This window comes from Nicotiana tomentosiformis, chromosome 6, assembly GCF_000390325.3.
Source record: "Nicotiana tomentosiformis chromosome 6, ASM39032v3, whole genome shotgun sequence".
In the NCBI taxonomy this organism is placed as follows: domain Eukaryota; kingdom Viridiplantae; phylum Streptophyta; class Magnoliopsida; order Solanales; family Solanaceae; genus Nicotiana; species Nicotiana tomentosiformis.
Window position 1 is genome coordinate 43,046,866 of NC_090817.1, and position 14,618 is coordinate 43,061,483.

A 14,618-nucleotide genomic window follows, 5' to 3' on the forward strand; every position below is an offset into this window, starting at 1 on the left:
ATATAAACATATTGGAACCTTCAAATCTCTGTTTCGAGGTTGTTTACTCAAAATGTTGACTCAAGTCAAACTTGGCTACCTTAGGCCACTATTTAGGAAATAAGTGTTCCGAAGTTAACCCAAACCCTTCCAAAACCAAATCAATCATCCCCGCAAGTCATACAACAGTAAAAGCAAATACGGGAAGTCTTAAATAGGGGAACATGGATCTAGAAAGCAAAACTACCGGTCGGGTAGTTACATTCTCCACTTATTAAACAAACGTTCGTCCTCAAATGGGTCTAGAATCATACCTGGAGTGCTGAATAAGTGTGGATATCTGCTTTGAACATCGTCCTCAGTCTCCCAAGCTGCCTCTTTGACTGGTTGACCCCTCCACTGGACCTTTTCCGCTGATCTTAGACCTTAACTGGCAGACCTGCCTATCAACAACAGCAACTGGCTCCTCCTTATAACCTAAGCTCTCATCTAGCTGAACAGTACAGTAATCTAACACATGTGACCTGTCGGCATGGTACTTCCGGAGCATAGACACGTGGAAAACTGGATGAACTCCTAATAGATTAGGAGGCAAATCAAGCCTGTAAGCAACCTCTCCAATTTGCTCCAACACCTCAAATGGACCGATGAACCTCGGACTCTGCTTGCCCTTCTTTCCAAACCTAATGATACCCTTCATCGACGAGACTTTCAAGAGAACCTTCTCGCCTACCATAAATGATAAATCACGCACTTTCTGATCCGTGTAACTCTTCTATTAGACTGAGCTGTGTGAAGTCCCTCCTGTATCTACTTTACCTTACCCAAAGCATCCTTTACCAAGTAAGTACCATCTAAACTGGCCACGCGGGGCTCAAACCAACCGATGGGGGAACGACATCGCCGACCATACAAAGCCTCAAATGGGGCTATCTCGATGCTGGACTGATAACTGTTTTACAAGCAAACTCGGCCAAAGGTAAGAATTGATCCCACTGCCCTTCGAAGTCAATCACATATGCTCTGAGCATGTCCTCCTGAATTTGAACTGTCCGCTCCCACTATCCGTCAATGTGCGAATGAAAGCCCGTGCTGAGCTCTACCCGGGTACCCAATTCACTATGTACTGCTCTCCAGAAATGTGAAGTGAACTGAGGACCTCTATCTGAAATGATGGAAATAGGCACACCATGCAACTGGACGATTTCCTGATTGTAAATTTGGGCGGACCTCTCTAAAGGGTACGTTCTCACCACCGAAATAAAGTGTGCAAACTTGGTCAGTCTGTCGACAATGACCCAAACGGCATCAAATTTCTTCAATGTCCGCCTCAACCCAACTATGAAATCCATAGTGATGCGCTCCCACTTCTACTCCAGTATAACCATCTACTCAAGTAGGCCACCTGGCCTCTGGTGCTCATACTTAACCTGCTAGAAATTTAGACATCTCTCCACATACTCAACTATGTCCTTCTTCATCCATCGCCACCAATAATGTTGTCTTAGGTCATGATACATCTTCATAACACCTGGATAAATAGAATACCAAGAACCGTGTGCCTCCTCTAGTATCGTCTCCTCAGGCCATCAATATTAGGAACACATAGGCGACCCTAGAATCGCAAAACACCATCATCACTGATAGTAATCTCTTTGGCACCACCCCGCAGCACCGTCTCTCTAAGTACCAGCAAGTGCGGATCATCATACTGACGAGCCTTGATTCGCTCAAATAAAGAAGACCGAGCCATAACACATGCAAGAATTTGACTAGGATGTGAAATATCCAACTTCATAAGTCTGTTAGCTAAGGACTGAATGTACAAAGCCAATGGCCTCTCCCCTACTGAAATGAATCTCAAACTACCCATACTCCTGACCTTCTTGCTCAAGGCATCCATAACCAGATTCGCCTTTCCCGGATAATAAAGGATAGTAATATCATAATCCTTTAGTAATTCAAGCCACATGTGCTGCCTCAAATTAAGGTCCCTCTACGTAAACAAATGCTGCAAATTGCAGTGATCGGTGTAGAGCTCGCACGACATCCCATAAAGATAATGCCTCCAGATCTTGAGAGCATAAACTATCGTGGCCAACTCCAAATCAAGCACATGGTAATTCTTCTCGTAGGGCATCAGCCGACATGAAGCATATGCAATAACTTGCCCCTCCTGTATCAATACGCAACCCAAGCCAATGCGTGAAGCATCGCAATACATAGTATACATCCCTGAATTGAAGGGCAACACTAATATTGTGCTGTAGTCAATGCGGTCTTGAGCTTCTAAACGCTAGCCTCGCAATCATCGGACCATTTGAACGGGGCACCCTTCTGGGTCAATCTAGTCAAAGGAGTTGCAATAGAAGAGAAGCTCTCCACAAACCGACAAGAATAACCTGCTAGCCCCAAGAAACTCCTAATCTCGGTCGCTGAGGTAGGACGAGGCCAACTCTGAATTGACTCAATCTTTATGGGATCCACCTTAATGCCCTTACTTGATACAACATGCCCCAAGAAAGCCACAAAATTTAACCAGAACTCGCACTTGGAGAACTTAGTATATAGCTTTTGTTCTCGCAAGGTCTGAAGGAAAATCCTCAAATGATGCTTGTGCTCCTCTATACTACGCGAGTAGATCAATGTCATCAATGAAGACATTGAAAAAGACATCACGATATGGTCTGAACACCCGATTCATCAAATCCATAAACACCGCCGGGGCGTTAGTCAATCCGAAGGACATCACTAGAAACTCATAGTGCCCATATCTAGTCCGAAAATTCGTTTTCGGGACATCCGAAGCACAAATCCTCAACTGATGATACCCAGACCTCAAGTCGATCTGAGAGAACACCCTAGCACCCTGTAACTGATCAAACAAATCATCAATGCGTGACAACGAGTACTTATTCTTGATAGTGGCTTTGTTCAGCTGGCGGTAATCAATGCACATCCACATACTCCCATCATTATTCTTCACAAATAATACCGGTCACCCCAGGGCGACACACTCGACCGGATGAACCCATTCTCGAGCCACTCCTCAAGCTGCTCCTTCAACTACTTCAACTTCTTCCGAGCTATGCGATAAGATGAAATACAGATAGGCTGGGTTCCTGGCGCCAAATCAATGCTGAAATCGATATCACGATCTGGTGGCATGCCTGGTAGATCAGAAGAAAATACATCGAAGAACTCCCACACCACGAGCACTAAATTAATCATGCAAGTCTCTACAACAGTATCCCAAACATAAGCCAAATAGGCCAAACAACCCTTCTCGACCATATATCGAGCCTCAAGAAAGAGATGACCCGACTAGATTTACTGATATATGAACCCCTCCACTCCAATCTAGGAAACTTTGGCATTGACAATCTAATAGTCTTGGCATGGCAATCAAGAACGGCATGGTACGAAGTTAGCCATTGCACGCCCAGGATGACCTCAAAGTCGGTCATGTTGCACCCTATTTTGCACAAATCAAAACAAAATTCAACTAGTGGTTTCCCTGTTGATTATGAAAGAGAGTCGCCACTTAATATTAAAAGGTATACTAGGGTACCTATTCAATTGTTAAATCATTACTCAATTAGTCTGCTAACTAGTGAGATTTGGGTAAGGGTTCTTGTTCTTCTAAGGGGAAGGTGTTGGGCACCCCCTAGAATCTACCTAAGGTAGCTCCATAGAGCTTAGAATAGATTTAGGAAATTAAGTGTCTATATTCTACTTAGTTAGTGCTTAAAAGTATATGGCTTACCCTATGTCATGTTTAAGGCTTATCGTTTTAAAAGAAGGATAGTATATGTATTTTGAAAAGAGAATGCGGGTTTCATTTGTAAAAGCCTTGAAAAAGTGTTCATATTTGTGTGATTGAAAGAACTTTTGAAAGTAGACTTATAGTGCTTTACTTGTAAACTTTGTAAGTACTACTAGTTTTAAAAATACTTTATCTTTGGAAACAAAGTGGTTGTTTGTGTAACCTTAGTGAAATAAGGATTATTGGGGAAATGGGTTTAGATATACCTTGAAAAATTATTTCCAAATCCTGCATTCAAGTTTAGAAGAAGACCGTTTGAAGCTCTTTGATGGCGACTGTGTTCGTTTGGTTTGTAGAAAAACTCAACTTGGACTTCAAAAATTCATGAAAGCGGTCAGTAGGAATGAAAGTGAAAACTGTATAATAGAAATAATTAATCAAGTTGAAGCTATTTAATTACTGAAGAGATAGTACTTCTTTTTAATTTACCTATGTTTTTAGTTTGCCTAGTTTCTAAAGTAATTTAAAGAGATAAAAGAGAAAGCATTTACTCAGATATCGTCAGCATTATATACACATAGAAGCAACAACATATTTATGTAAAATCAATAAAAGAGAGGAAATTGGACTCATGGTTTGGGCCTGAAGAAAGTTAGGCCCAGCGGACAACGAACAACGGTAGTAGCTTCTATGGCTTCAGACTCAAGGGCTAGAACTCGGGCCTGAGGTCTTAAGAACTCAATAGACTAGTTCGGTTGCATGTACAAAAGAGAAAGGAAACATTAGTGACAAGGTCCAACATAATACTTAAACATAAATAATATCAATGTAAGGTTCAAAACAGAATTGTAACTAGTAATTAAGAATGCAGTAAAACTAATATAAGGTTAAAGAGAGTAAACAAATTAACAGTGAAGCCTTTTATTTCATTTAACACTAATCCTAAAGAGATTAACAAATGTCAATGGTTAAGAGCTCAAGGTAAAATTCCATTCGTGGCGAAGACACACTTTGGATCCCTGGCACTTCAGAGTTCACAAGGGTCTCAGGGACCCCGAGCAGTGCTTGTGTCAGGGAGAGTACCTCAACCCCAAGCTAAATCTTATTCCTAAATACCCTTAACTACTCACACTTACTCCTCCCTATAGGTTTAATTTCCAATGAGGCACTCACTGTAAGTTTCAATGTAACAGTAACAATAACATAAAGTTTCAAGCATGTACACTTCTCACAGAAACAATATAGGGTACTACTATGAATATGAGATAGCAGATAACACCTTAGAGGTCACAATCCTACTAATATATTTAGACTTATAAAAGTTCTTTGCTGCAGTCATAATATCTGTTACGCGGTGCCTTCCTGAGATTCCTTGGAAGGGCGACACAAGGCTAAGCAACCAATGTCCGTGTAACTATCTGCCAACTGACATCCCCTCCGTATGTTAGACGGGATTATCAGTGCCGTACGGGAAAACCAATGTCAAGAGCAATTGAGAGAACAAAAAAAATAATTGAGAATGAAGGAAAGCTTGATATCATTAATGAAAGCTATTACAAAAAAGCAACACGGTGTCGAGGGGGAGAGACACCAGTACAGAGAATTATTTTCTTGCTAGAAAGATTAATTGCTTGACCCCCCTAATAATGCTTAAAAACAAAAATCAAAGTTACAGGACTTGACCTAACTAAGCTAGAGAGACAAAATGGAAATACATGAAATACAACTACTCTTTATTTACAATGAAAAGGACTTAGATTCCTACAAATTATAAGCTGGTTCGTTGGCAACAACCTTGTCTTTAGCATCAGAGTCTGCGCGCGTGGCGCTGTTGGCATCTTCCTGCGGCTGGGCACTTGCGAGGGCTATCGATGGGGCAACATAGGCACAGACGCGCTTGTCACTTGGTGCGGCCAAGACCACGGGGCCGACCATGGCGCTAGGCGTTGGGAGGTTTGCCAGGACGCCATGGGGTGCGTCCAAGGGGTCATGAGGCATGGCCGAAAAGCCACCCATGACATTCTCCCCCACCTGAGTTAGCGACGTCCTCGGTGCCTTACTTGAAAAATAATCATCGATTAGGCTTTTGTAGGCTTTGAGGTTTGTTCCCCTCTCCCAAGTATTCTCTTCTGCATCACAACCCTACCATTTCACCAAGAACTCTTGGTGATCTTTCCTTGAAGCATGAACCACTCGATCATCGTGAATATCTTCTACCCGCCTTTTCCCGGTTGAATTAGGGCCTCGAATACTGGGTATTGTGAGTTGGATCTGTGAAGGATCCCCCATGTCCTCCCAAAAAGGTTTCAGAAGACTGGCATAGAAGACTGGATGAATCTTCTGCTAGGCTGGGGTATCCACCCGGTATGCAACTTTCCCAATACGCTTCTTAATGCACTAAGGTCCAATGTATTTTTGCAATAGATGAGGATCATGGACCCCTGCAAACAAGTAACGCTTTGGAATTTTCACCATCACTTTGTCTCCTACTTGGTATTCAACAAAACGACGATTTTGATCAGCATGCTTCTTCATCCACTTTTGAGCCTTGACCAGATAGCTCCGCACTATCTCCAAATTTCGGTTTCATTCCTTCGAGAAACTAGCAGCTCGAGGAGATTTCGACATGTTTGGGGCATTCATATTTTTTTGGAGTAGCGGTTGTTGTCCGGTAACAATTTCAAAAGAGCTTTTGTTTATACTAGAACTCTTTTGTGAATTGAAACACAGTTGAGCAACATGTAGAAGCTTCACCCAATTCTTTTGCGATCCAGTAACAAAATGACGGAGATATTCCTCTAGCATACCATTGAACTGCTCTGTCTGGCCATCAGATTGTGGATGAAAACTTGAACTATGGCTTAGTTTGGACCCGAGGCACTTAAAGAGCTGAGTTCAAAAGTTGCTAGTGAAGCGTGAATCGCGATCACTAACGATGTCTTTAGGCAGACCCCAATATTTGACAACATGAGAGAAGAAGAGTTGAGCTGTATCTTCTACTGATATATATTGTGGGGCTGCTATAAAGGTAGCATACTTGGAAAACCGATCTACTACAACTAAGATAGTTGTGAGATCTCCGACCTTGGGCAGCCCGCTGATGAATCCAGTGAAACGCTTTCCCAAGGTCTCTTTGGAACAGGCAATGACTCTAAAAGGCCCGCTTGTGTTAAGTGGTCTGACATGTCTTTCTAGCATACTAAGCAGGTCTTTAAATACTGAGCAACATCATCAGCCATTTGAGGCCAATAATAAGCACGACGCAATAACGCCATGGTGCATTCTTCACCTGGATGGCCCGCCCACAAAGCATCATGGAATTCCATCAGAAGAGTCCTTCGCATATCTCCTCATTTAGGAACATAAAGTCGGTTCCTATTTACCTTCAGGAACCCATCTTACATGTAGAACTGGCGAGTCTTGCCCTATCCTACTAAGTCGACCAAATACTGTGCAACAGGATCCTTTGGGAGTAGATCTTGTATCTGGTGTCTTATAGTGATGGCCACTTTGCTCCCCCTTAGGGTGGTGAGCAGGCACACCGATGCTAGGTCGGCCCTTCGACTGAGTGCATCAACAACTTGGTTGGTCTTCCCGCTTCGATACTCCAGGTTGAAGTGAAATTTCGCTAGGAGTTCCTGCCACCTGGCCTGTCGGCCATTCAGCTTTGGCTGGGTCATGAAATGGCTAACAACTGTGTTGTCTGTCTAGACCAGAATGGGGTTCCCAACAGATAGTGCCTCCAAAGGCGTAAGCAATAGACGCCAACCAATAATTATTTTTCGTGGGCGGCATAACACCATTCTGCATCCTTCAACTTCCAGCTCTCGTACGCCACTGGATGCCCCTCATGTAGCAAGACTTTGCCCAGAGCATAGTCGGAGGCATCCGTCTATACTTCAAATGGCTTGGCCAAATCAGGAAGGGCCAAAACAGGGCTACTAGACATAGCCACTTTCAATGCGTTGAAGGCCTCCGCTCACCTTGGACCCCAATCCCAAGGCGTGAGTTTCTTTAGGAGTTCAGTCAATGACAATGCAATGAGAGAGTAATCCTTCACAGGTCAAGGAACGGCCTCAAGGCGTGGATATCCTTAGGCTGCAGTCAATCTGTGTCAGCCTGAATCTTTTGTTGGTCCATATTTATCCATCCTTCGTCGATGACATGTCTGAGGAAGTCAATCTACTTTTGGGAAAATGCGCACTTGGACAGCTTCACATACAGTTTATGCTCCTGTAGTCGGTCTAGGACTTTCCGCAAATGCTCCAAGTGTTCCTCCAATATCTTGCTATATATCACAATGTCGTCCAAGTATACTAGTACGAACTCGTCAATGTACTATTAGAAGACTTAGTTCATCAATGTGGAAAATGTGGCTGGAGCATTAGTCAAGTCGAATGGCATGACTAACAAGTCGTACGACCCATATCTTGTCACACAGGTCATCTTGTGTTCATCTCCTTCAGCAATTCGGACTTGCCAGTAACCTGTCTTCAGGTCTATTTTGGTGAACACTGTGGCACCACCCAATTTATCGAATAAGTCTTCCATTAGCGGGATATGGTACTTATTCTTCACAGTGATTTTGTTTAGGGCCCGATAATCCACACAGAGTCATAGGGTGCCATCCCGTTTCTTTTGGAATCGCACAGGGGACCCATAAGGGAACTTGGAGGGCACAATGATCCCTGTGTCTAGCATTTCTGTCAACTGTCTCCGAAGCTCGGTGAGCTCAGGTTGTGACATTATGTTTGGCTCCCGGGCGAGTAGCTTCGCACCCGACACCAACTCAATCTCATGGTCCACAGTGTGCCTAGGCAGGAGCCGCTTTGGCATTTCTTGTGGCATGATGTATTCAAACTCCAGTAGCAGCTCCTTCACGGGTGAAGGAATGGGACTCGAAGAGCGTTCTATATCTTCAATACAGAGGGTAGCCAAGAATGTAGGTTCATGTCTTTTGACTCCCTTCTTCAACTACAAGGCCGAGATATTCTCAGCGGTCATCTTTATGGTTGTGCAGGGAATAATACAGGGCTTGGCCCCGTTTTCTCCTATCATCAGTAGCATGTTGGCATAAGGCACTGAAATGGTGTTGGTTTTGCCTCATGAATTCCAACCCAATTATCAGCTCGAAGTCATCTATGATCACCACGCGCAAGTTGACTTTTCCTTTATAAGGACCAAGCTTCACTGGCACTCCTTTGGCTATTCCACCTACCTACTGAGGCGGTGAGTTAATAGACTTAATACGACCTCTACCCTTCCCCATAACTATACCATGGCGTTCCACCTGAGTTGAGGCTAAGTAGTTGTGAGTAGTGCCCGTGTCTATCATCACCCGAATGGGCTTGCCATTAACTTTCATCTCGATGAACATCAAGGTCTTCCCTTGGTTAAGAGGAGGCCCCTCATCCACCTTCTTTTTCCCTTTCTTGGTCGTCGGGCATGGGTCCTTCTTCTTACGGATATCGGTACTTGTCCCCACTAAAATAGAGTGCATTGAAGGCACCTATTTGTTTGGTCTGGTTAACATCATCCGTGTCGTCATTCGTCCCATCATCAAAAGTTTGATGGGTGTTCATCTGTGCATGTGGGCATTCATTATTCCAATTTGTCCCGCCACAATGACGGCATCCTGAAGGGGGCTTCCTCCCCCGATCGTTGTTGCTAGATGCAACAGTATTGCTGCCTGAGGAAGGAGCCTTAGATTTGGTAGCACTCTGATCTCCTCCACCTCTACTAGGTCCACCATTGCCAGAATGGCCCCTTTTGTATCCCTCTCGGATAGGCGGTTGAGGCCTATCCTTTCGATCTTCCACTTGATAGTCCCCAAGGCATTTCGCTGCTTAGATCGCCTTGGGTAAAATGTCTACCCTTTGTCTTTGTAGTTTCATACAGGCATAAGGTTTCGAACCTTCCAGGAATGTGAAGAGTTTTTCTTTGTTCCCCATATCCCGTATGTTCAGCATGAGCGCGGAGAATTCTCGCACGTAATCCCGCACTGACTTGGTCTTGCGGAGCTCCCGTAGCTTTCTCCGTGCATTGTACTCAACATTTTTGGGGAAGAACTGTAGGTGTATGGATGCTTTCAATTCAGCCCATGTCTCGAGAGTATCTTCACCGGCCCTGATGGCTTCATATTTCACCTGCCACCATAGTTTAGCATCACCCTGAAGATACATGGTAGCAGTTGCTACCTTTTTCACTTCTTCTAACTCCCCCACGACATTAAAGTACTATTCGATGTCGAAGATGAAGTTCTCCACTTCTTTGGCATTCCTAGCCCCATTGTATGGTTTTGGCTCAAGAATCTTAAGCTTTTGTGGAACAGGGGCAAGGTTCACAACACCCCCGATTTGGTTTCCACCTCCTCAAAGTAGGCCTTGTAGTGCGGAATTGACAATATTGAGCTGGCCTGTCAAGTTGTCTATAGTTTGCTGCATGGCAGTCACCTTGTCTGCCTATTATGCCATGTAGGCTAAATCCTCGGCATACTCTTATTGGAGGCCTTCAAATTTACTAAAACCTTTGGTTGCCTCTGTGGCTTCCATTTTCCAGTCTCCTTCAGAGTCGCGACTGATGTTCCCAATGTCACCTTCAACCTGCTGCATCCTGCAGTCCAGGTCATCCAACCTTTGCACTAGGTTGGTTCTTAGATCAAGAACCGTATCCATGATGGGTCGTAATATGTCAACCGTCTCTTTGAGGGCCGCAATGCGGTCCCCATGATTTACCATGGTCAGAAATGATGGTAATGGAAATGTGTTCCCTCGTTCGATGTCGAGCCTAGGCTCTGATACCAACTATTACGCGATGCCTTCCTGAGATTCCTTGGAAGGGCGACGTAAGGCTAAGAAACTGATGTCCGTGTAGTTACAATCCGCCAACTGAGGTCCCCTTCGTACTCTAGACGGTATTGTAAGTGCCGTACAGGAAAACCAATGTTAAGAGCAATTGAGAGAATAGAAAAGAGAATTAAGAATGAAAGAAGTCTTGATTTCATTAATGAAAGCTATTACAGAAAAGCAACACGGTGTCGAGGGAGAGAGACACCAATACAGAGAATTGTTTACTTGCTAGAAAGTTTGATTGCTTGATCCCCCCTAATAGTGCTTAAAACAATAAACCAAAGTTACAGGACTTGACCTAACTAAGATAGAGAGACAAAATAGAAATACATGAAATAAAACTACTCTATATTTACAATGAAAAGGATTTAAATTCCTACAAAGTAGAAGTCGGTCCATTAGCAACAACCTTTTCTTTAGCATAAGAGTCTGTGCGCACGACACAGTTGGCATCTGCCTATGGCTGGGCACTGGCGAGGGCTATCAGTGGGGCGACATAGGTACATGCGCGCTTGTCACTTCGCGCAGCCAAGACCACGGGGCCGACCATGGCGCTAGGCATTGGGAAGCTTGCTAGGACGCCATGGGGTGCGTCCAAGGGGTCATATGGCATGGCTAAAAAGCCGCCCATGATGTATATTATCCATGTTCAAACTCAGTAAGGATCCACACATAGATTAAATTCAATTCTTACTAAGTGTATGGGCTAGCAACTTTATTCAGAAGCTTTGAAGAGTATTGACAAAGAGTATTTATGCAAGCAGATTGATTTTAATTTAAGCAAGTGATCACTTTCTTCTTAAAGAGTCTCTAATCTCATATTCAAACTAGGTTCATTAAGAGTTAAGGCATGGTGTTATATTCAAGCAAGGCAAATAACATCAGGAGGTTCATCTTAAGTCTATTGGACAATCACAGTTAACTTATTAAGGCTAGCAAGGTTTAGTTTCCCTTATGTGATAGTACAACATGAGAACATAGGCATGGGTATGAGAGATAAGCAGGAGTTTTGATTAAGAACAAGATAGAGTACAAAAAACCAAAGAGAAGATGTACAGAGACACACATGAGACATTCTTAAAGAGTGCAAGACTATAACAGGGTAGAGTATCAAATACCATGGGGATCAGACCAATAGACTAATTACATGAGTTCAGAATATTGGATTGTTTCACCTTAAGTAAGCATGCTTTTGTTATACCAGTTAAGTGTGAAGATTAGTCCTGATGAAGTTCAGTTTAGCATTCTAACACAATGGATGAAACTTAAACACCACATATACAATTTAATAGTGTTCCCAAGGCATAGCTTAAACTAAGTGAATAGAAATTGTGAGAATACACACAAGAACAAGTGCAAAAACTCTGTAGGACTTAATCCAGTTGATTCAGAACACATTTATACAATGAAATTTCAGATATGATCACACAATCATTGTAGCGACTCGACCGATCATTTTGAGCTCTAGCACGTTGTTCGGTGGTTTGAGGCCTTGAGTAGTTTCACTTCATGTTTTATGACTTGTACATGAGGTCGGAATTAAATTTCGGTAAATTCAAAGTTGTTTTGGAAGAAAAATCGTCAATTCAGAAGCTTTAAGTTGAAAGAGTTGACCAAGGTTTGACTTTTGAGTAAATGACCTTGGAATCGGGATTTGAAATTTCCAATAGGTTTGTACGATGATTTCAGACTTGGGCGTATGTTCGGGTTGAGTATCGGGTGGTCCGGGAGCATTTCAGCGCTTATTATGGAAAGTTGGCATTTTGAAAGTTTAAGAATTTTCTAAGTTTGATTTGAAGTGGATTTTGATGTTATCAATGTCCGTTTGGGGTTCCAAGCCTTGGAATAGGTTCATATCATGATTTGTGACTTGTGCAAAAAGTTTGGCATCATTCTAGGATATCTAAGTATGATTCAGACTCGTTCGTCGAAGTTTTAATGTTTGAAAGTTGAAAGACGGATTTTGATCGTCAATTCATGATTTTGATATTATTTGTGGTGTTTTGAGCCTTTGGATAAGTTTGAATAAGGTATTGGGACTTACTGGTGTGATCAGACGGGGTCTCGGGAGCCTCGGGTGAGTTCCGGGATGGTTTTAGATCATTTCTCTATGCTTTGCTACTGCTGTTGCTGGTTCTGGTGTTGTTCATCGCGAATGTGTAGGGATTATCGCATTCGCGAAGAAGGATTTTGGCTGCTGGGATTTTGTTGCTCCGCGTTCGCGACTGTTGTCATGCGTAAGCGAAGGTTTGGGGGGCAAGGCTCCACGTTCATGATTCAATGTTCGCGTTCGCGATAAAGAAGCTGGCCTGGTGGTTAACTTGGTCTTCGCATTTGCAGAAGGGCAGATGCGTTCGCGATGGGTAGGTTGGTAAAGATTCACGTTCGCATCCCCTTTCTTGCGTTCGCGTAGAAGAGTTTGGGAGAAGAAGCTGGTTGTTCTTCGCGAACGCGAGGGAATTTCCGCATTCGCGATGAAGGTCATCTGGGCAGTGTATAAGATTGCAAAAATGGGTTTTGGCTCATTTATCTTAAATCTTCCATTGGAGCCGAGCTTGGGGTGATTTTTGAAGGAGCTTTTTCGTCATCCATCACTAGGTAAGTGATTTCGTCATATTGTGAGTTAAATACATGAATTATACATGGATTTGAACATGGAAATTGGTGAAAATTGTGAGATTTTGAAGAAAACCTAGAATATGTTTTTGGATTTTGTCCATGAAATTGGACATGGAATTAGGAATAAATTATATATTTGATTTCCTAGTATTATGCGTAATGATTATCTTCAAGAATTTTTGGAATTCGGGCACGTGGGCCTGCAGGTGGACTTTTCGAGCGGAGTTGAGGATTGTTATAAATTGTTAAATTATAAGCATTGGAGTATATTTTGATTGATGTGCACGTTATTTGATTATTTTCGAATTGATGGGCACTGGTTTGAGGTGTTAGAGAGGCGTTGGAGCCTATTATGGAACTTCGGAGCGAGGTAAGTCTCCTGTCTAATTTTGTGAGGGGTAAACTACCCCCTAGGTGATGTATTTGAGATGTTCTACTTGTTGTGGGGGAGGGGGGGGGATACATACGCACGAGGTGATGAGAGTCCATACGTAGCTAATATCATGTTTATGTCCGGGTAGACTTAGGACTTTATCATGCAACATTTGTATTATCTGAATTCAGCTTGTTCGTTTAATTACCTAAGACTTATAAATGAAAGGTGATTAGAGATCATGTTAGATCGAATCTCATTACCTTGAATTGTTGGCAAGATACTTGAAAATTGGTAAAAAGTCATGATTACTTTACGTTCCCGTTTATATATAGCAACCACGTACCCCGTAGTTCGATAAGTTTCTTCTCTTCTTGGGGATCGGGCCGAACGCCTCGGCAATATATGTATATATGAGATGTGTCACGCCCCAAACTCGAGAAACGTGACCGGCGCTCAACTGGGTGAACCCGGCCGAGCAAGCATGCTAGATACATTCTACCCAGTTCAGCCATGATCAAGACGATGTGATTTCATTAATTAAACAGTAGGAAGCTCATCCATACTATCCTAAATCGTTTCATTAGTCATTGCGCCTTTAAGTCTCAAAATACACATTTCTTATAGTTCGAGTGGAACAAGTGATCAAACACAACATAACTTGTTTAGCATTCCCAACACCCATATACAACCCACATAGTGTCTACGGAGCCTCTAAAGATACCAAAAGAGAGTAAAGATGGTGCCGACAACAAGACCCCGGCTATACCTCAAAGTGTGACCGCAATATAAACAAAAAGGTACAATACTTGACCCCGGAATGAAATGGGGCTCACCGAGTCCGCTGAGAAGAGGATGCCGCACTATCTGTGATCAACACTGTTTGCTATGTAATCACCTGCATCCATTTAAAGATGCAGTGCCCCCGACAAAAGGGATGTTAGTACCGTCGAATAGCACTAGTATGTAAAGCTAAACACCAACTAAATAGAGTGAATAATAATACAAGAGGAGCAGTCAAGAATTCAATTAG

General features: G+C 43.0%; 1 protein-coding gene across 1 annotated transcript; it reads right to left on the minus strand.

Moving 5' to 3' along the window:
• Positions 1 to 337: 337 nt before the first annotated feature.
• On the minus strand, positions 338 to 715 carry LOC138893890 (uncharacterized). The gene has a single exon (XM_070178558.1). It carries the CDS (start codon positions 713 to 715, stop codon positions 338 to 340), a length of 378 nt encoding a protein of 125 aa, XP_070034659.1.
• Between the last annotated feature and the right edge of the window lie 13,903 nt (positions 716 to 14,618).

What these genes read in the sequence shown, in the direction of transcription:
- LOC138893890 (XM_070178558.1), bottom strand. Translation starts at nt 715, where the DNA reads ATGGTAGGCGAGAAGGTTCTCTTGAAAGTCTCGTCGATGAAGGGTATC.